Genomic DNA, 22,185 nt, shown 5'->3' on the forward strand with positions numbered 1-22,185 from the left:
TTTCTCTGTATTTTCAATTTGATTTAATAATTTCTTTATATAGCGCATTTTACATTCTAAGGCAAAAACAGTGCTTATTTGATTTTTATAAGCACTGTTTTTTAATTTCTGTATAAATAACCCAATTTATATTTTAGCCTTCTTAAGAAGACAGCCCTGTTAAGTCTGTTAAGTGAAGTCTACAGTGTAGAGTGTAAAAAGGAAGGAAGCAAGAACACATGTTTTCCACAGTAGTGGTACCTTTGCCAACCTCAGGCTAGGTTGAACACGTGCTCAAAGATCACACACAGCTGTTCTGCACAGGACTTCAGGGGCCTGGCACTTATGCCATCCGGGCCTGTAGCTTTCCTCACCTTGATCTATGCCAGCTCTCTCTTAACCTGGTACCTTGGGATGGTCAGACTGGTACAGGGGGGCTGTGTGGGGGCCGGGCTCTGGACAGAAGGTGCGGAGACTGTTTCTCAGTTGAGTGGCGTGAGACGTGGGGGGGGGGCAGTGGGAGTGGGGGTACAGTCCACAGTAGGTGCATGCAGTGCTGAGTGATTCTTTTGCACAGTCCTCAGCTCCTCCCTGATTCCTGACTTGAAGGCTCTCTTCTTCTCTTTAAGTAGAGCCTTGCACCTGCATTCTCCCACCTCCCTAATTACCATGTTTAAATCCAACTCAAAACTTGCAGTGTACAAAGACGGACTGGACCTTATCTCCCCTGAGACATTGGTAGTTGGAGACTCAATAATCCGTCATCTGAGCATTCCTGGTGGCATTACTTACTGCCTCTCGGCAGGCAAAACTTCAGATTTCATTGAACTCATCCCAGCTCTCCTTGACATGCATCCATCTGCGCATACGGTGATCTCGCACTCAGGGTGTAATGACGTCATGGCCAGGCAATCCACGAAACTGCAATATGAATTGGAAATTTCTCGTCTCCACCGTTGAAAGTCTCAGGAGGAGGTGTGTCTTCTCGGGTCCCATTCAGATCTGATGAAATTACAAGGATTTTATGCTTAGGAATATAATGGGTTAATGGCTGATTTTAGTGGCGAATAGTAGAAAATGTCAAATTTAACTATTTTTCTCAAAAATGAAACCCTTACATCAAGAAATGCATGGTTATATGTTGTTACAGCTATGATATTAAAAAATGTAGTATTATAATAGGAGTTAAGTGGAAAATACCATTTTAAACTGCTGCTACACAAAAATTAATAATGCATCAAACTCAAACTGATCAACGCACGCAAAGCTCCTGGTCCTGACAACATACCTGGCCGTGTGCTCAGAGACTGTGCTGAGGAGCACTCACACCCATCATCATGAAGTGCTTTGAACGGTTAGTCATGAAACACATCAAGACGGCCCTCCCTCCCTCTCTGGACCCCTTCCAGTTTGCATATCGGCCCAACCGGTCAACCAGTGATGCTGTTTCCACACAGCTCTCACCCACCTGGAAAATAAAGACTCATACGTTCGAATGCTGTTCATAGACTTCAGCTCAGCATTCAACACCATCATCCCGCAGCAGCTCATCAACAAACTGGACCAGCTGGGGCTGAACTCCTTGCTGTGCAACTGGCTGCTGGACTTCCTCACCGGGAGACCTCAGACAGTGCGGGTCGGCAGAAACACATCCAGCACCATCATAATGAACACCGGGGCTCCCCAAGGATGTGTGCTGAGCCCCCTCCTCTTCACTCTGCTGACCCATGACTGCACGCCAACACACAACACCAACATCTTTGTGAAGTTTGCGGACGACACAACTGTATTGTGTTTCATCTCCGGTGGAGATGAAACAAACTACAGGAATGAGGTGCACCTTCTGGCCGAGTGGTGCAGAGACCACAACCTCTCCCTGAATGTGGAGAAGACAAAGGAGATGGTTGTGGACTACAGGAGAGCACACAGTCGGCACACCCCTCTGACCATCGACGGTGCTGCTGTGGAGCAGGTGAGCAGCACCAAGTTCCTGGGTGTGCACATCACTGAGGACCTCTCCTGGACTAACAACACTGCATCACTGACCAAGAAGGCACAGCAGCGCCTCTACTTCCTCCGCAAGCTCAAAAGAGCCAGAGCCCCTCCCTCCATCCTGTGCACCTTCTACAGAGGGGCTGTTGAGAGCATCCTGTCCAGCTGCATCACTGTGTGGTACGGAGCCTGCACCGCCACCTGCAGGAAGACGCTTCATCGCATAGTGAGAGCAGCTGAGAGGATCACCGGCGTCCCTCTCCCCTCCCTCCAAGACCTCTACGACAGCCGTCTCACCCGAAAGGCCCTCCGCATCACAGGAGACCCCACCCACCCTTCACACCACTTCTTCAGTCTGCTGCCATCAGGAAAGAGACTGCGCAGCCTCCGGGCCAGGACCAGCAGACTGAGGGACAGCTTCATCCACCAGGCTGTCAGGAAGATGAACTCTCTCCCTGCTGTGCCCCACTTTCTCCCCCTTCCCTGACACCACCCCCCAGTGTTAGTTACATGTTATATGTTGCGGAGTGAAGAGTAACGCAATTTGGATTCTCTGTATGTCCAGCACATATAGCAGATTTGACAATAAAGCTGACTTTGACTTTGACTTTGAAACTCAATATTTTGGCTACTAATTTTCTGTGTTTTCTTCATAAAAAATTACTGTGACATCAGGTAATCTAACTGGCATTTAAAGGGTTAAATTCCTCAAAATTATTTAATGTTTGGTAGTTTTGAGCAGGGCTGAAGTTGTTTAACATATTTATGCAGAAAAAAATCAGAAAAAAAATATTGAAAAAAAGTTTTTATAGCAGTTTTTTGGAAGTGGATGTTTTTGTCCATGAATGACATAAAAGGGTAGTAAAGTGAAGCCTGAGGGTTAAGTTTATATATATGTCTTATTTCTCATTTTAATTACAGGGGCTTTCAATTTGAAAAGGTTCCACTACGATCCTAACTAGTGTGATGGTCAAAAGAGGCAGTAAGGAATACAACTACGGCTAAAACGGACGGCTTAAAGGAACAGAAACACAAGCTACAAAGAGAAATACAGGAAAGTAGAAACTTAGCCCTGTCTTCGTCAGCTACAAGGCCATGACTATGCTCACTACAAATATGGTACTGCCTCTCAGTCAAGTGCAAGTCACAGAACCTAGCATAGTGGTAAAAGGCTGAGGCAGCCCAAAAAGAACACTTTAACAAGATGGAAGAACAGTATAAAAATGAATGAAGACATGCAAAGGTCTGTATTAGAGTGTTTACAAGCAGAAAGGGACATGGAGGCTGCTTGTCAGGCTGGCAACATGTAACAGATAAATCAAACAGGAAACACCGATCATTTCCAACCCTCCTGTAAACCACCAGAGCAGCACCTCCTTCTGATGTGTCTCATCTAGCCCAAGCAAATGGAAGTTCCTCAAGTCAAGTCAAAATGAGGCTCAGTAGTGTGTGTGGCCTCCACGTGCCTTTATGACCTCCCTAGCAGAAACATGCATATTAGTGGCCTGCTGGAGGTCATGTTGCAGGGCTCCTGTTCCACCTCGCACAAAGGAGGAGGTAGCGGTCCTGCTGCTGGGTTGTTGCCCTCCTACGGCCCCCTCCACGTCTCCTGGTGTACTGGCCTGTCTCCTGGTGTCTCCTCCATGCTCTGGACACTGTGCTGACAGACACAGCAAACCTTCTTGCCACAGCTCTCATTGATGTTCCATCCTGGATGAGCTGCACTACCTGAGCAGCTTGTGTGGGTTGTAGACACCGCCTCATGCTACCTCTAGGGGTGAGAGCACTGACACAATGCAAAGGTGACTAAAACATCAGGCAGAAAGGATGAGAGCAGAGAAGTGGTCTGTGGTCAGCACCTGCAGAACCTCTCCTTTATAGGGCTGTCTTGATAACTGCCTCTCATTTCCACCTGTTGTCTGTTCCATTTGCACAACAGCAGCTGAAACTGATTCACAATCAGTGTTGATCCTACCTGGACAGGCTGATTTCACAGACGTGTGACTGATGGAGTTACATTGTGTTGTTAAAGTGTTCCCTTTATGTTTGAGCAGTGTATATTTATGAAGCAGCCTCAGTTGTAAAAACACATTGTAGATATGGAACCTCTGAATTTATTTACAATGCTTATGGCAGCTTTATAAAGAATCATACCTGGAGACTCCCTTGCCATTAAAAATTGGAAAAAATTAGTTGAGACATGTAATGTTGACATATAATCATAAACAAACATTAATACATGTAATTACAACACAGCACTTAATGATGAACGTGACTTTGGAGTCTCAATGCTATTTAACAGAAACAACAGTACCTCAATTTCAGAAAAACGTGTCTACAAATTTAATAGTCTAGAAGAAAAGTAGAAGAAAATCAATATAAATACATTTCTCCAAGTGTGAATAGTGAAGCTTAAATAGTTTATTGTGTTCATTTAGAGAACCTATGGTGTGATACACAACAAAAAAATCATTCAGCTCAATCAATAAAGCATAAAAATATTTGGAGATAAAACATGCGTCTATAAACAGCAGCTGTGCAGACAGAAGAGTCCCGGATTCTCTCCCCTTTCATTAAAAACACTTCATCCAGCCTGAACCTTCACACAGGGCTTATCTCAAACAAACAGCCACCATCTTCATGATCGCCTCCCTGCAATATAAAACAGACATACAGACAGGCTGTGAGTGACACTTCGATCATGTTTGCAGATGATTTAACACATAATGTAAAATGACAAACCTCACACAGGGGATGTAAGACAGACTGTACCTGTAAACACAACACATTTATGTCACTTTAACAGTCAGTTTAGACTGAACACAATCACGAGGAAGAATTGTTGCTTACCAGGAAAATGACAAGACCTGCAAGATGCAAAATAACAAAGCAAGTCCAAAGTTTTTCCACTAGAAGACAAGTGAGAAGTTAATAAAATCAGCCAGAATGCCAGCCATAACTGAAGTTAGTTTTAGTCTATAAACTATTCAGTTTACTCACCCAGAAGGCTGCACAGAGAGTCAACACAAGGCAAGTCTAAAGACAAGGGTGATAAACAACATGGGCTCACCTCAGGCACCTGACACCACTGAATTTATCTGACAGTTGTGGTTGAGCAGATTAACAAAAACATTAAAAAGTTGATTATGCCCCTTGGAAGTGCATGATGTGAATAATATCAGCCACAATATTTAAATACTGTTTGATTATCAATGTATCAATGCCCTGAAATTTAAAAACACAGCATTGAACCCACTTTGATAAAATAATATTTTTTTTGTAACTGACCTTTTAAATTGTTTGTCTGTAAGTCATTGCATTGTCATGGCAGTTTGCCTGATAATTTACTCTGAATTACATAATATTGTTGTCTTTAAAATGTAATTTTTGTGCACTTACAATCATAATTGTAGTGGCCAGGGCTCTCGTTTTGTCACACATCCTTTTCAACTGCTTCACAGGGCCCATCAGGAACATCGTGCTATTGGACACAACAGAAATATTGTGTTATTATTAGGCCTACATGAAATATTTGTTGAGTGTGCTTTTATATCCTACTGGTCATAAAAAAGTAAAACTGTCATTTTCAGCCACTTTAACTGGACTTTTTTGGCACTGACCTGCACAGAGCACATATGTTTCCAAAAGTGTAAAACACAATGAAGAGAGTGAGACCAACCCTGGGGAGAAAGAGCATGCACACACCCTGCAATACACACACACACACGCAGGCAGGTTAGCGTGCACCATGCTTTTATCTCTAATATTTAAAGGCTGAACTAGTGTTGCCAAATGAACAAATGGCTGCACATCACATCTTCAACATTCCGCAGAGCAAGAAGAACCAGTACAGCCACATCACCGCTTCCTGCAGTCACCTTATTGTGGACACGGCGCTAAACAAGCATTTAATATTAACTGCATTATTACCAAAACGGTGCAGGCGGCTCCCACCACGAAACAGGCGATGAAACCTTTTAAACGTGTCCCCCAGCCTAAGGTGGAGGCTTCGTTCACAGCCTGCAGAGGTTTGAGTGATTGATTACCAAGTCATCAGTGACAGGGATCTCTCAGTGTGGTTTTACCTCTAACACCGTGCGGTCCTCTCTGCGCGCCTCTTCGCCACTTAGAACCGACTTTAATTTGTCCATAGCCGAACGTTCTTCAAACTACACTGATGGATGAGCAAATGTGGTCGTTTCCTAGACCGAGTGAAACTTTGCCGGGTGTCCTCAAATGTGAGTGGACGGATCACATGGTCTAAGGACTGACGGAAGAGCCGTCACTACCTTACCTGGCCAGGTGTGTCACGTCAGTCCCGCCTGAGCAGAGGAGAGGTCTCATTCTTCTCAAGAAAGAAAAATGTCAACATAAGCAAGCAGGGTACCCGAATACAAATGAGCAGATTAACGTTGCAAAGTGTTTTTAACCCTTTTATTTATTATCTGACAAAGTAAAGAAACACAGCAAACTCTCACAACTAAAGTAGCGATTCTTATATATGTACATTTATTACATTTATGTAGTGTTCCTTTCTTGGTCAAATAGCCAGTTAGCTAAATTCTAGCCTAATTAGGGCCCGAGCACCGAATGGTGCAAGAGCCCTATTGAAACCCTTAGGATTTTTTTCCTTCCCCCCCTTAGATCGCATTTTTGGAGGCCTTAACATGCCCAAAAACTCACCAAACTTGGTAGAAAAATTCATTCGCCCGAAAAATTTTGAAATTTGCTGACGTTTGAAACGCACATAGCAAAATGACTCTATAGCGCCCCCAACGTGTAGCCCCTCTGGCCAGTTTGACACAGGATTATGAAAATTGGCACACATATGTATCACCTCAAGACGCACAAAAAAGTCTCTTGGACCCCCCCTCCAAACCCAACAGGAAGTCCGCCATTTTACCTTTTGTGGCCATTTTTGGCGATGTGTGACCCTGCTGCAAAACTTTTCACGCCTCGCATACTTTATCGGATTGAGCTGAAAGTCACTGTGTCCACTCAGGACACCATAGGGAATAGACGCATTCCAAAACTCTTACAAAAGTCTGATGGTGTGGCCGGGGCGTGGCCTCAAAGTTTGACCATTTCAGAGGAAACAGGAAGTCGCTATAACTTCTTTGTTTTCTGTCCCATCTGTACCAAATGTCACATGTATGATCAGAGTCTGACCCTAAACACATCTATACAACAATATTGAGGCTTTGACAGAGCGCCACCTACTGGCTACACAAAATGTTGTGTTTTCATAGGTTTTTCTGCCTGCCCCCCTGGCCTGTTTTGAGTAGGGTCATGAAAATTGGCACACATGTTTATCACCCCAAGATGCACAAAAAAGTCTCTTGGACCCCCCCTCCAAACCCAACAGGAAGTCCACCATTTTGAAATTTCTGTTAATTTTTGGCGATTTGTGACCCTGCTGCAAAACTTTTCACGCCTCACATACTTCATCCAATCAAGCTAAAAATCACTGGGTCCACTCAGGACACCATAGGGAATAGACGCATTCCAAAACTCTTACAAAAGTCTTACGGTGTGGTGGGGGCGTGGCCTCAAAGTTGACCATTCGCCATTACAAAGGAACTCCCTGTATTTTTTGCCCTAACGCGTAGCCCCGCTGGCCAGTTTGACACAGGATCATGAAAATTAGCACACATGTGTATCACCCCAAGACGCACAAAAAAGTCTCTTGGACCCCCCCTCCAAACCCAACAGGAAGTCCGCCATTTTGACTTTTGTGGCCATTTTTTGCCTATTTGTGACCCTGCTTCAAAACTTTTCACGCCTCACATACTTCATGCAATTGAGCTGAAATTCACTGTGTCCACTCAGGACACCATAGGGAACAGACGCATTCCAAAACTCTTTCAAAAGTATTACCGTGTGGTGGGGGAGTGGCCTCAAAGTTGACCATTCGCCATTACAAAGGAACTCGCTGTGTTTTATGCAGTACCACCCATATACTTTATGCAATGTGGCCAAAATCTTACACTACTGCTATGGACCCGAGTCTGAACAGTTATATATACTAATAGGATGATACGGTCATAGCGCCACCTACTGCTAACAGGAATGATTGGTTGTAAATATGTGTTTGTTGTACACCTCTGCAAATGAGAGGAGAGGAGAGCATAGGACAGGAGAGTATGGGAGACAAGAGCATAGGAGAGAAGACTGCGCTGACCCCGCGGATCGCAAGGTGCGCGAGGGCCCGCAATGCTGCTTGCAGCTTTAATTATTCATTATCTCTTAAAAACATTATATTTATGTTTGTATTTTCCAATATTTTCAGTAGCCTATACCTGACGTTTACCTGACCAAGAAATGTTGCTTAGGTTTAGATAAACTAAAACACTAAATACTTTTTGTTACTCGCAGCCTTTTAAATGTTCTCAATTTATATTTCTTGTTTTTTGACTTCTTTATATAACCTTATTTATGTAAGATTTGAATTGCTTTGTAGTTAGAAGGAGCTCTACAGATAAACTTGTCTTGACCTGAACCAAACTCTGACATGCAGGGTCACATTTTTAAGCACTGACTGTTTGGTCGTCTTCTTCATAGAAGATCTTTGTCCTGTCCTGTTACCAATAGGTACAACTGGAGACAAATACAAACACACACTAGGCTATTATAAAAAAGAAATGCACAAAACGTTGAGGACGAGCCTTTAGCTATCAGGCACCACCACTATGGAACCAGTAATCTAGACTTCAAACCTTTCTGTTTAGTAAAGCATACAGTTAGTGTTAAACACAGTAGGGCTGATAGATATAGATACAGTCACTTGTTGACATGGCCTCAGCCACAGGTATAACAGGTATCATAGATAAATTCTTAACTTTTAGCACAGCTATGCTGCTATAGGCCTACTACACTACACTGAGCAGTTCCCTGTCCCCTCAAATCCCCCTCTCACCCTCTTACCTCTCCTCTATTCTCATGGGTTAATAATTGTGATTTACATTGATCATTTTTATGTTATTTTGTTCTCAACCTATTCCACTATGTAATGAATGAAGATTTTCAACTGGAATATTTATTTCATTGAGATCTAGGATGTGTTATTTGTGTTTTGAGCAGTGTACATCCACTATAATATAAAAACAATAGCTTCAGGTCGACAACATCATCAACCTGTCATGTTTGTTCTCTGTAATGTGTGATGTTTGTGCATGTTTGCGCCTCTCTCTCTCTCTCTCTCTCTCTCTCTCTCTCCTTCATCCTCTCTGTCCTGTCTACCTCTTTTTCTCCTCTGGCCAGCTCTCAGGTTCTCCTTATGAGCCGTGTCCTGCTCAAGGTTTCTTCCTGTTAAAAACAAGTTTTTACTTGGTCTGGGTTTCTGTAAAGTGCCTTGAAACAATTCTGATTGTAAAACACACTATATAAATAAAATTAAATTGAATTATGGAATGTAAATGTAATAAAAAATATTTACAACAATTTTACATTTTAATTGTTATATTTGGCAGTGTTTTATTCATAAATATGATGCACACTGTTTTAAAGATATGTAAATATGCAGTTTCAAGTAGTTTAAATTGTACTATACTGCGCCTGGTTGTTTTTACCACTAGGTGGCACTACGGAGCGCCACAGTCTGAGAAGCATATAATCTATAAAAAGCTCCTATGCTTTCATCTTGTATCTTGTATTCTATACGTTTGAATGAATAACAACAATAATATGACAGGCATATGAAAGGCATCATGATATGGTTAAATAGTAGATGAAGACTGAAAAAGGATTTACAGCTGGTTAAGTGACGCAGAGGTAGAGATATGCTTGTAAAGTAAAACATCCAGAGACCATGTCCACATCTCTCTTGTGTCTGTGTGTCTTGCTGCTGGTGAAGCTGCAAGCATTGTATCCCTGATATAATTGTGTGTCGCTGTTCCTCAATCCTCTTCATAAAATCTCATCCTCTGACTCTGGATCCCGCTCTCTGGGCTTCAGAAGCCCCATTTCCATTGGAGGAGTCCTCTTCAGTCTAGAGTGAACCACACTGAAGAGGAAATGCAACAAGTCAACATAACGGAGGGTGAAGGAGTGCTAATCAAAGTTCTTCAAGTTGTCATTGTGTAAGCATTCCAGGACAAATAGAAAAGTAGTAAGAGAAGAATGGAAGGTTCTCACCAGCTGATGGTGCAATAGAGCACGCTCACGACAAGCATGGCAAAGGCAAGGTGCCAAGAGTAACACATGGTAACAAACATTGCATTGTTGTGATCTGTCATGTCCCACTCAGGGCCATGGGGAGGGTACAGTACAAAACCAATCTGTGACCAAAGAGAAGGTGATGTGAGGAGTTACCATACCATGTAACACAAACCTAGTCACTGACCATGAATGGGCAACATTTACCTCCCAGAACCAGCTCCCCTGAAGGAGTGTGAGGGTGCAACGCAGCAGCTCCAGAATGATGTTGCCTCTGTGGAAGACCTCCAGGAAGGCAATGAGGGCCCCTCCGAAGATAGCATACAGGAGAAGCTGATGCACATGCACATCCAGCATGGTCCTGCCATGGAGGTGGTAGAGGAACAGAAATCCTACAGAAACAAAAAAAGTCAACAATGGTGAAACAGGATGAAATAATGCATTCAAATGTGTGGATTATGGCTTTAATAGAACAATTTGTTATACTGTAAAAAAAAGCATCTTCGCCTCCTTTTTGTATGTGTAAATCTCACACAACTGAGAAGAGGAGGTTAAATAATTAGCTTCAAGTAATCACTTGATTAATTAACAGTTAACATGACATGGCTGCCTGGTCTTTTTCTTGTTTCTGTTTTTCCTTCCCCTCTCTCTAATGTTTGTGAGCCTAAAGGGTGTGCTTATTCCTGCTGAGTCCTAATCATTCAATGGCTGCCACACCTGTTTTATTTTGAGCACCTCATCACCTCTAACAACACACATCACATCTCTACAGTGGTAGCTGTCATTCTTAGGCTATTTCAACATTTAATTAAAGCTGCAAGCAGTGATGACGGGCCCTCGCACTCCTTGCGATAGTCGGGACTCGCAACTGCCTCCCCTATCGTCCCACGTCCTCTCTCTCCCGATACCGACACGAGCTGTGGTCTGCAGGGCAGAAGAGTACACCAAAACACACGTAGACAAAAAACAGGTCCTCCAGGCAGTAGGTGGCGCAGTGACTGTAGCATATCAGCATATCAATGCGTGCAGAGTCAGATGTTCAGCATGACTGTAAAGTTTCATCCACATAGGATGAAGTATGAGGGAGGTACAGCCACATTAACGTAATTCGCACAGGATATGCCATTTTAAAAAAAACTTATGCCATTATGCGTTTTTCACTCCCCACACTTTTACGAATTTCGTCATACCGTCCTGATGTGGCGCCGCCACAAAGATGACCCTTCGCCACCATAGAGAAAGCTGCTGTATTTCTTGATTTGTTCATCCTACCTGCCTCTTACTCTATCATGACATCAGCCCCTGTTCACCTTTTCATGTCACCTTCTCATCATATGTGGCCACATAGCTCAGCAGCGCCCCCTAGAATGAGATCTGAGTCCCCATTTGACCTAGAGACACGCAAGTCTGTACACATATGTATCACCTGTAGATGAGAAAAAAAGTCTCTTGGAGGTATTCTCTAGAATGCACAGGAAGTCCACCATTTTGAAAAAACTGCCATTTTGCATTTTCCACTCCCCGCACTTTTACGAACTCCTCCTAGGGGATTTGTCCAATCCACCTGAAACTTGGTGTGGATACTCTTACGGCATTAGGGACCAAAAGTTATCAAAAATGCAGCATCTCATCATACCGTCCTGATGTGGCGCTGCCACAAAGTTGACCCTTCGCCAACGCACAGGCTGTACCTCCCTCCTACTTCATCCTATGTGGATGAAACTTTACAGTCATGCTAAACATCTGACTTTGCATGCATTGATATGCTGATATGCTACAGTCATTGCGCCACCTACTGGCCAGAGGACCTGTCTTTTCTATATGTGTGTTTTGTATTCTTCTGCCCTGCAGAGAGGACGTGGGCCGATAGAGGAGGCGGTGGCTGCTGGTCCCACAGACCGCAAGGAGTGCGAGGGCCCGTCATCGCTGCTTGCAGCTTTAATTAAACATTTAATTCAAACCCACTTGTTCTTATATGCAGCCAAAGAAATAAATATATATTAAAATAGATGAAACTACTACAGATACAAAGTACACAGAAACACTACAATTAAAGGGTGAGAATCAGACAGAACCAATGTGTTATTGGCATTCTTGTTACCTTCATTAAAGAAAGCAATAGCCAGCATTAACCTGTCCACTGCCAGCGGTGCAGCCTCTGTGGTGTGAATAATCAGAGACACAATCCCAGCCAGGGCAAAGAACAGGTACATGGTGGCATGCTGCCAGTTCATCAGGTGTTCCCAGTGTTTCTCTGCAAAGTCGTACAACTGAAGCCTCGGCCCATCTGCAACAAACTGCTCTGCCAGCATTCCTAAGGATGGAGCACACCAGAGGAAATATTCACAACTCCAAAATTCAACATTAACTGCTTATGTGTGTTGGATGTATACAAAATCAATAAAGGACTGCTTACCTACAAAGGAAAAGAAGAGTATGACAGAACTCTCAAGGATCTCAAGGCGTCGCTGTGAGGCTCTGCTGGCCAGCCGAGTCGAGCCTATGTTCTTATTCCTGCGGGTGGCGTGCCAAAGAGAGTACTTTCCTGTCCACCAAATCCCAGCTACTAGGAAGAAACTCCCAGGGAGAGCATGGCCCTTAAAGCTGCCCATGACACAAGACACCTGCATTGTACAAGAAAACTGATTTATTAGAGTTTCTTCTTGTATTTGTGTAGCAAAATACCTTACACACCAGTTAGCAAATATACAGAGATGTACACTGCTGAATAATGGGAACACTTAACACAATGTAACTCCAAGTCTGTGAAATCAGCCTGTCCAGGTAGGATCAACACTGATTGTGAATCAGTTTCAGTTGCTGTTGTGCAAATGGAACAGACAACAGGTGGAAATTAGAGGCAGTTATCAAGACAGCCCTATAAAGGAGAGGTTCTGCAGGTGCTGACCACAGACCACTTCTCTGCTCTCATCCTTTCTGCCTGGTGTTTGATCACTTTTGCATTTTGTCAGTGCTCTCACCCCTAGAGGTAGCATGAGGCGGTGCCTACAACCCACACAAGCTGCTCAGGTAGTGCAACTTGTGTGGGTTGTATCCATCCAGAATGGCACATCAGTGAGAGCTGTGCACCACCAATAATTTGCATGTTTCTGCTCAGACTGTTAGAAACAGACTCCATGAGGGTGGTATGAGGGCCCTACTTCCACAAGTGGGGCTTGTGCTTTCAGCCCATAAGGAGCATGCCCAGATGTTGTAGGGAGGTCATACAGACACGTGGAGGCCACACACTTCCACTCAGGTTGGATCAGCCTGTAATGTGATTTTCCACTTTCATTTTGAGTATGGTTCCAAATCCAGACCTCCATGGGTTAATAAGTTTGATTTACATTGATCATTTTTATGTTATTTTGTCCTCAACATATTCCACTATGTAATGAAAGAAGAACTGGACTATTTCATTCATTGAGCTCTAGGAGGTGTTATTTTAGTGCTCCCTTTATTTGTTTAAGCAGTGTATTTTTAGCATGGCTAGTGTAAAAAGAAATGAGAATGGAAAAGTGGGGGGTGTCTGTAATTTAGTTCATCAGACATAAGTAGTGTGTGTGTTAGCAACAGCCCTTCTGCTGACCTTGGTGGAGACAGAGAACATGCCTAGACAGGGAATATAACCTGTTAAGGTGTATTCTGCATATTTACCAAAAATGTAAACAACTGTAGGGGAGCACACTTTCTCTTACAAACAGGTTTTACAGCACTGTGTGACACTGCAGGTTGTTCTTGGTAATGATTAGCCATCATTTATGTGATTAACCTGCACCTATTGTTGTCTTCACATGTTTTTTCTTTCAGGAAAAACCGAATGATCTCTTTTTGTTCTCTAACCGTGTACCTCCCCCATGGGTTTACTTAAAATAAAAGGATTTTACAGAGCTCAAAGAAGCTTTATGAACTTGACTTCAGTCCCCACAGGCAATAATAATTTGAGGGCAGAGCAGGAATGACATCAATAGGCAGCAGAGGTATCCTTTGTGATGGAGATGTCGGACAATATTCAGCCTAGCAACAAAGGGAACCTCATTTGTGCTGATGGCCCTGTGCCTGTGGAACCTCTTCAGACTGCTGAAAACACTTTAGTCACCATGGCAATCCCTCTCTTCATCACGGCCCTTTTAATCAACACATCAGCAACATCTGTCCACAGCAAGTGTGGATTAAACTGAGGCTGTCCTCAGGTACTGGAGTATTTCCATTCTCTGTATTACTTTAATGCTATTTTTGTAGGAAACTTTTAACTTATTAGCTACTTTATTAACATATATCTGCATTTTAGATTTTTTTTCCAAGCACTGTAACATGCCTACATTAAGTACCTGTACATCCAGTTTTTAACATGAACATTCCTACGTTTTATATTTCTACAAAATCTGCAGACCCCATGTAGCACTCATCTACCGTCTTTTCTTTATTCCAAGTTTTAGTTTTGGTTCCTGTGTCCTTGTAGAGTAAAATGGGCAGAATGGTTTTTAGACACAACAAATATTAAATGAGGAAGACCACACAGATTTGCACTGTGCTAAACAGATACAAACGGCACTGAAGTAAAATAACTGAGCCAGCAAGAGAACTATCTTAGTGTGTTTGTAGAGCTCTACACTAAAAAACCAACATATAGCAACATCTGATGGTACATTCTGACTTTTCTAGTGTTATTATGAGGTGTGAAGACAATAAATGACTTGAAAGCTGCTTCTTTGCTGTCTTTAATTCCTTCATCGTAAAAAGAAAAAAGATCTTACCCAAGTTTGTTTCTGAAGATGAAAAGCTGCTGAAACAGTAAACTGTTCAGTAAATCAAATCATCTTCATCATCATCACTTTTTCAGCAGACAAATCTTTTTTTCATCAGTGAAGGTTTCTCCTGTTCCAGCATCCAGCGAGACACGAAGTAAACATCAGTTCTCCGTGTCTGGATCCCAGCAGATCCCAGCTCTGTTTCACAGCCTTTTTTTCTGTTAGTTTCTCCGACTCTTAACACTTCGGGGTTTTTTTCTTGACAATGCTTCTCTCCATTGGTTGGACAGGCGCAAGCGTCACCATCGCACGCCGTCATTGGCTGGTGCAAACGTCGGTCTAAGGTGTCCACGTGTGCACTTTCACTCCGCCTGCTCCGGTCCCTCCTAGCTCGCAGGAAACCGCTACTTTCTGTCGTGCCAGGCAGGCCGATCCTGGACAAGAGCTCCAGCACGTACACCGAGGCTGGGAGGCCTCCTTATCTCCAGACAGCAGTCCTGAGCCCTCACTTTTTAACTTTAACTTTAAACCTCAGCAAACTGTCCGCACAGGCCGAGACACAGCGAGGATTTGGGAGAAAAAACTTCATCAATAAACAGAATACACATTTATTGGACAAAACAAACACAAAAACACACTTTTATACACAGACACCTGTAAACTTCAGATTCATACTGTACTTTAGCCTTTTTAGAATGAAAATATTCACATAATTATTAATATAATGTTGCTAAAATGAATGTATGTAAATCCTATCATCATCAATCCTATCATCAGCAGTTATACTGACTGATGTGTGTCAATACACATTTTCTTGGGGGTTGTTCAGAAATGATGTTTGTCCAGTAGAGTGCACTCTGACTCCATCATCAGCATTAAACAGACTGTGGTGCTGGCTGGTGTTACCAGCTGTTGGCCAAAAGTCACGAGTCTGAAATGGGGCACACAGAGACAAACCACCATTCACTCCACACCCACAGCCGATGCAGATGTGACGTTCATTTACAAGTCTTTGAAATGTGGGAGGAAGTTAGAGCGTGCCATGCAGAGAAGAGTCACACAGATAAGAACCTGGAGCCACATTGCTGTCAGGTGACAGCCACTGCACCACCATGCCATCCTAGAGTTTCACATGATGTATATTTGCATATGTTGGCTTCATTTATCCATCCATTTTCTTTCCCCAACTTTCCTGCACAAGGTCACGGGTGGAATAGAGCCTAGCTATTAATGGGCGGGAGGCAGGGTACACTCCAGACAGGTCGCCAGGCTATTACAGAGCTAACACAGAGAGACAAGCAGCCATTCACATTGCACTCACACCTATACAGCCAGTTTAGAGGCATGTAAGCACAGAGAGACAATTTAGATTGTAAAAGGTGTTATATAAATAAAATTTAATTGGGCTAATATTCTAAGTCTTTCATATTAAAGAGCTGCATTCTAGAAACACATATAAGAAAGTATTACAACATGTAGACAGCAAATTAGATGTAACAAGGAGTTAAGGACAAGTTATAGTACTCACTACACAAACAGGGATATTTAAATGCCCTTGTGAGCATTGATGATGACATCATCAGTATTATTTACGCTGCCTGTGTCTGTACCATAGACCGTGGTCTGTACCAATATTTGTAAATGTCTGGCTTGAGAAGGGTCTGTTATGATAATAGTATTGCTGCAGTATAATGGATGGGAAAACCTGTTATTATTGGATTTTTCCAAAACAGTGCAGTGTAGTAGTCTATACAATGGGAACATGGAACTGAGACTATGTTTTTGGTGTACGAGGTGTGAGAGGTGTTTTCCAACACAAGCAAAGCCACATGATGATGTGTTACATCAGTGCCTTTTTATTTAAGAATGCATAGTGACAGGAAAACAGTGCTGTGGGGCTGGGTGTGTGTGCAGAGGTGAGGGGGAGGAGGGGGGGTATTATGTTGTTATTATTGAGTTTATAATACAGTAATGGATAGTACAGCATGATATCCAGCTTAAGATGAGAAGGTATAAGTTTCAAAACACAAATCATTCATGGTCACAGTAAATTTGCAGTATTTTGTGATTAGTAGAAAATGGTAATATGGGCTTCATGAAATCATTTAAATCATATAATTGCATGTCTACATATAAAATACACAGGCAGTCCGATATTGCTGGACACATTAAACATGCCTTTTGGCACTCAACAGAAATGCAAACAGAGCATAGGTGACTGTTGTTAAATCTTCACTTTTATAACTTATAAGGAATATTATGGATACAAGTATCAAGCAGGTGTGGGCACCCGCCTTCAGATCAGTGAAGCTACTGTATCTTCATGAAGCTTTAAGTACTTCTGTCAATCCTATTGTCATTCTTTTATTATATGTGCTCCTTTCATAAACACAATAAATATATAAGTCCTGCTCCATCTAGTTACAGTGTACATCACAGTCCCTTGTGTTCTAGCAGTGTTTTAAGTGATGTGCCAGTGTAGTTCCCCGAGCTCCCCATGTAAATGCAGATAGATGTTACACCATGCAAAACTTATACAAATCCTTGTATAATCATCTTTTGTAAGTAACCTTAGGGAACATGCATATTGAATTCTTTATAAATAAAGACAAAACTTTGGATTTTGTTATTTTAGACTAAAGAAATCTAATCTTACCTATGTAAAAAAAAGCAGCAGGAAATCCCACATTCCAATTTCTCTTTTATCTCTCATACTGCATCTATAGCGTTCCAACAACCATGTGTGTGTCATGCAGAAGGACTGAGTATGGAGATGTGGTGACGGTCTTGGGGTCAGTGGACAGTGCAGGATAGTCATGGAACTGTGGTGCGGGATGAAGACCAGTACAAGGGCTTGGTCATGGATACGTGGACACGGCATGTGGGACATGTCTGTTTCTTCCACAGCCACTGTGCCATACACTGAAACACAATTATAAAGCATTATTACCTCTGTATGTACTCATCCAGTCTGAAAATCTAGCTTTGCTGCAGGATTTATTTTCTCGATGGCAGGAAGGAAGTTATGACCTACAGTAATCAGGATGAACACTGACTCTCAACCTGTTGAATCAGGTCAAATATAAAGTACAATATCATACAATATAATATACAAAGTATATTACATTTGGTTATGTATTTACTCTTTTGATCTTGATAGCTACAACACAAAATATTAATACTGAAGCTATGACTGTACAAAAACAACTTAGAGCAATCAATATTACACAAGCGGACCAAGTACATGTCCTCAGACTGTTCAGTGTATTGTGTATGTGACTTAAGACGATAAACACAAACATGCAATCACACTGCACCAGAAACAGTAATTAAATCTACTGTACAGCAACATTTAAACTATATTTTAATTGAAAATACTCTCCAATGAATGTCACTGCAAAGATGTTTTATCATAACTTATCTTAGAGCTGACCTTGTATGTCCTGCCACTTTTTTATTTCTTATTTTTAAAAGTTGTTTTGTGTATATATATTTAAATATCGTAGTGGGTAAATACAAGCAGTAAACTTCAAGTATACTGTAATTGTGATAACTTGGATATCTTTTTTCTAATGGCTTTTGTGGAGGACTTGTGAGCTAACACATGTAGGAAAATGTTACAGGAGAGGATATTTATGACCAGTTGGTGCAAACAACATCAGCGATGTCTCCGTAGGGAAAGTTGGCGACGGAGTGCATGCTGCTCCTTCTCTGTGGAAATTGGTCCATCTGCAGACTTCCTCCTTTCATCTGAGTTCCTCCTCAAATGACAAGCTGCTGCTTCACTGCTGCTACGGGGTCGACACTGCTCTAACCTCCGAGCTGCCTTTAGCACCCACCAAATGGAGACACAATCAGTAAGCATCCAGTCCAGAGACCACATGCCATACTTCTACAGCACAGAGTTTGTGCAGTAGATAATTGTTTTCATACCAGCTCGCAGGAATAAGCTGCCTTCATGCACCAGGGATCTGATATCTGACATGGTGGGGTGAGGAGACTAGGATCTGACTTCAGTAAACTGTAAGCTGTCTTACCTCTTTGTGGAAACGATGTGTACAGTGAAGCTCTTGAACACCCCCTGCACTCTTACACATGTCATCATGACAGATCAGGCACCGCTTGTCATCGTCACTCTGAAAAATAACAAAAAAAACTTTCAGTTAAACTCCACACCAAGGTACAAGTGTGTTTTTAAATCTTTCTCGTGTGGCTTTATTTACCAAAATGGTTACACAACAGTCATCTGTCTTATGGGTCTGTATGGGTTAGTTCACCCATAGTAACTTTAAATGAGAACAGTTTGCTGCCTTATACACCGGTGAGTTGAAATCCAACTCACACAACCTATTTTTAGTGGTTCTTAAATCACCATGTGTTTTCCCTGTTTTACTAATAATTAGGCAACTTAACTTCTATTTACATAAAAAATCACGGACAGTGTCCTCATATATTGATGGAAAAACATAAGTCTTTATGACTTGACATGACATCTGTTAAGTCACAATTATTAGTGATCAGTTAGTACATTTAGGTAATACTTTTTGTAATGCTCTTTAGGTGCTCTTTAATCTCTCTAATCTTCAAGAGCTTCGTGACACCTTATTGGAGAAAGACAGAGAATACTTGGGTGATCTATTAAGCAACACATGGTTACTTTAAATTGACTTTGCCGTACTCTCACTTACCAGAGACACTGTGCTTTTGTCATTTAAGCAAAGTCTCTTCTCAAATGACTCTGTGAGCTCTGGGATGGGGGTGATGCGGTTCTCTGGAATGGCTGTCTTGGACCGGCCATTGTCGTCTGAGGAGGAACCACGGGCTCTCAGGTGGGGCCTGACCTCCCAATTCTCTTCTCTGGTTTTGATGTGGCTGGGAGTGGGTGCCATTGTTGCTATGTGGAGCTTGTTTAACTTCATGGCATCTAATTGTGACTGTGGATTACACATAAACAGAACTGTTGTATGTCCATATTTACAATGTAGCTGGGAAAAAATGTTTACTCGCTCACTAATTAATAACTAATTCAACTAATTCATCTTAAGTAACACATTAGAAAACCACCTTCCTAATTCCTCTTGATTCCGATCAGTCAGTTAGTTCATTATTTCCTTAACTCTCCACACTCAGGGTGTTGTGTTACAAAACTAGCATGTTGGTTGTTCGGTAGCAGACTTCAGAAGACCAAATATAGATCACAATAACACAAGTCTATCACTGCAGGGGCCAGTGTCAATGTGCACATGCATTGTTTAGTCTCCACAGCTACCAGTGAGTTTTTGTTTGATTGATTGATTGATTGATTGATTTTGACGTAAACTCACTATCAGGTCTGCACTCATACATATGTAACTACTCCATTTTTACTCATAAAGGTTCTGATGCAAACTAATAGACTAGAGTATACAAATAATCAGAAATCTGTTTTGTCATTGAAGGCATCACACATTTTGCATGTAAGAAAACAACAGCACAGAAAGTCTTATCCAATTTAAACACTACATTGAAGGATGGTATGTGTGCGCATGCACGTGTGTGTGGGTGGGTGCAGTATATACAATCATTCATCTACTGTCATTATTTGCCAAATATAACACAAAAATAAAAATTCATTCTTTGTTTTTCCACATTTTTTTACTTCAAATTACTGCACAGAAATTTTAAAATATGACACACGGTCATGCAGTTAGACAGTTTCAACATATTCTCTGTTAACTACAGGTGGTCCTTACCACAGTCGGAAGTGATGCTCTGCGGTCAGCTTGTGACCTCCTGGATCTTCTAAAACTGCGTTTTCTTTCCCTGGAGTTTACACCTTGTGCTCCATGACCCCAGTAACTACTCATCCATTTTGTGAAATTGCCATCGTCGTCTTCATCATTGTCCATAATGATGGCAGGCAGGAGCCTGAGAGACATGATGGAGTTGTGCAGAGAGCCTTTGTGCAGACTAGAGTGTGATTCAATCTCTGTGGTAGTGAGAGTAAAGACAGAACTCAGCTGACCCAGTAAGTCTATAACTGACTCACCACTCTACTACACAACACTAGGTAACTTACTTTAATGCTGTGAGCCTCGGCCCTGCCTCTGTAGTTGTGTTATTCTTGAATGATGCAACTGCTAGAGTCTTTAAATAAGTAATCCCCTCTAATCGCTTTAATGCTACTGGTAGGAAATAAAAATGAAGGTGATAAGAGTAAACAGGGAGGCTGCAGTCATAAAGGGAAACTGCCAGTCACTGGCTGGGTGATGTGACCACTGCTTTTAATCTTTCCATTACAGTCATGGGCCTGGGGGTAGACAATTGAAACTTCAATTTTCCCATACTTTCCATTCTCTGAGTACATCAAACTTGTCAATAATTATGGAGTGCAGGCAGCTCTGCCTACTGCTGTGTGCTGAAAGCCCTAGGCGTGTGAAATACAGGACAGGACGGGGGCATTATGTTTTCATGCATTACACTGGGTAACAACTGAGGCATAATACAGTATTTGTTTTTATTATTTATCTTTAATATACTTTTACATCAGATATGTAACATGTAAGTTCTAAGGAATGCAACATATGCATGTGCAATAGAAGGCAGGAAAATTCACAAAAACCACAACAAGCACATGCTGTGTATTGACTAGACCAGAACCCAGAGTCTGTCTGTGGTCGGTTTATTGTCATTGCAGCAGCAACTAATCAAAAGGACAGTTTGAACTGTGGAGTGACACATTCCTGAAGTATGTGTAGTTTACACTTGAATTTTAATGACAGTATTAAACATTGAAGTTTCAAAGTACATTTTCAATTTCATACCCAAAGAGGGGCCGTACATTTTAGGAAGATATAAATATGAACATAAAGAATTCTGTACTTATGGTACAAATAAATAATAAATAATCTCAGGGACCTGAGTCTTAAGAAGGAGGACTAATCTGGACAGGCACTGCTCTGCTGTGCTGTCATGTAACCTCAGATTACCAGGTTACAGTAATCTGTGTTATTCCACACATCAGTCTTTTAAGGTTACTCTTTAACACCAATTACCATATAATATGAACATAAAAATGTTTACATGCAAATAACCCTAAATTCAACTACTATTTAAAAGCATTCTTCAACATCTTGTTATCACCAATACATTTACAACAAAATAATGTGTGTCAAAATGAATTTTTTCATGAATGAAACATTCTAGAGAGGAGCCAGTTGAGGTGTTTCTCATTGCTGAGATGTTCTAAGCATGTCCAACCCAAAGAAGCCCTAGGGTAGAGCCAGGACACAGTTAAGGAACGATAGCTCTGGACTGGCCTGAGAATACC

The 22,185-nt window shown here is 41.9% G+C and overlaps 3 protein-coding genes across 5 annotated transcripts; all 3 read right to left on the minus strand.

Annotated features, from left to right (window-relative positions):
- Positions 1 to 4,374: 4,374 nt before the first annotated feature.
- Positions 4,375 to 6,245, minus strand: sft2d2a (SFT2 domain containing 2a). 3 transcript variants are annotated; one of them, XM_028404083.1, is made up of 8 exons: positions 6,057 to 6,245; positions 5,902 to 5,991; positions 5,592 to 5,677; positions 5,371 to 5,452; positions 4,972 to 5,007; positions 4,822 to 4,838; positions 4,714 to 4,743; positions 4,375 to 4,623 (listed from the first exon to the last, which is right to left on the minus strand). In XM_028404083.1, the coding sequence occupies exons 1-8, from the start codon at positions 6,120 to 6,122 to the stop codon at positions 4,584 to 4,586; spliced, it is 447 nt and encodes a 148-aa protein (XP_028259884.1). In that variant the 5' UTR covers positions 6,123 to 6,245; the 3' UTR covers positions 4,375 to 4,583. The 3 variants fall into 3 exon arrangements, with proteins under 3 accessions (XP_028259884.1, XP_028259883.1, XP_028259885.1); XM_028404082.1 differs by having other exon boundaries at positions 4,822 to 4,880; XM_028404084.1 differs by lacking the exon at positions 4,972 to 5,007.
- A 3,161-nt stretch (positions 6,246 to 9,406) lies between these two features.
- Positions 9,407 to 15,078, minus strand: tmem45a (transmembrane protein 45a). Its single transcript, XM_028404207.1, has 6 exons — positions 14,883 to 15,078; positions 12,542 to 12,749; positions 12,227 to 12,439; positions 10,333 to 10,517; positions 10,105 to 10,247; positions 9,407 to 9,973 (listed from the first exon to the last, which is right to left on the minus strand). The coding sequence occupies exons 2-6, from the start codon at positions 12,735 to 12,737 to the stop codon at positions 9,877 to 9,879; spliced, it is 834 nt and encodes a 277-aa protein (XP_028260008.1). The 5' UTR covers positions 12,738 to 12,749; positions 14,883 to 15,078; the 3' UTR covers positions 9,407 to 9,876.
- A 2,612-nt stretch (positions 15,079 to 17,690) lies between these two features.
- On the minus strand, positions 17,691 to 20,764 carry lnp1 (leukemia NUP98 fusion partner 1). Its single transcript, XM_028403856.1, has 4 exons — positions 20,609 to 20,764; positions 19,565 to 19,810; positions 18,914 to 19,012; positions 17,691 to 17,798 (listed from the first exon to the last, which is right to left on the minus strand). Exons 1-4 carry the CDS (start codon positions 20,762 to 20,764, stop codon positions 17,691 to 17,693), a joined length of 609 nt encoding a protein of 202 aa, XP_028259657.1.
- Positions 20,765 to 22,185: the final 1,421 nt, after the last annotated feature.

Source organism: Parambassis ranga, chromosome 4, assembly GCF_900634625.1.
Source record: "Parambassis ranga chromosome 4, fParRan2.1, whole genome shotgun sequence".
Taxonomy (NCBI): Eukaryota; Metazoa; Chordata; class Actinopteri; family Ambassidae; genus Parambassis; species Parambassis ranga.

What these genes read in the sequence shown, in the direction of transcription:
- sft2d2a (XM_028404082.1), bottom strand. Translation starts at nt 6,122, where the DNA reads ATGGACAAATTAAAGTCGGTTCTAAGTGGCGAAGAGGCGCGCAGAGAG. An exon ending in GAGCCGCCTGCACCGTTTTG is followed by an intron (nt 5,678 to 5,901) that starts GTAATAATGCAG and finishes TGTGTATTGCAG; the next exon opens with GGTGTGTGCATGCTCTTTCT. An exon ending in CAGGTCTTGTCATTTTCCTG is followed by an intron (nt 4,744 to 4,821) that starts GTAAGCAACAAT and finishes TTGTGTTTACAG; the next exon opens with GTACAGTCTGTCTTACATCC.
- tmem45a (XM_028404207.1), bottom strand. Translation starts at nt 12,737, where the DNA reads ATGGGCAGCTTTAAGGGCCATGCTCTCCCTGGGAGTTTCTTCCTAGTA. An exon ending in ACTCTTCTTTTCCTTTGTAG is followed by an intron (nt 12,440 to 12,541) that starts GTAAGCAGTCCT and finishes CTCCATCCTTAG; the next exon opens with GAATGCTGGCAGAGCAGTTT. An exon ending in TATTGCTTTCTTTAATGAAG is followed by an intron (nt 10,518 to 12,226) that starts GTAACAAGAATG and finishes TTGTTTCTGTAG; the next exon opens with GATTTCTGTTCCTCTACCAC.
- lnp1 (XM_028403856.1), bottom strand. Translation starts at nt 20,764, where the DNA reads ATGGACAATGATGAAGACGACGATGGCAATTTCACAAAATGGATGAGT. An exon ending in ACAAAAGCACAGTGTCTCTG is followed by an intron (nt 19,013 to 19,564) that starts GTAAGTGAGAGT and finishes GTTATTTTTCAG; the next exon opens with AGTGACGATGACAAGCGGTG. An exon ending in CACATCGTTTCCACAAAGAG is followed by an intron (nt 17,799 to 18,913) that starts GTAAGACAGCTT and finishes ATTGTGTTTCAG; the next exon opens with TGTATGGCACAGTGGCTGTG.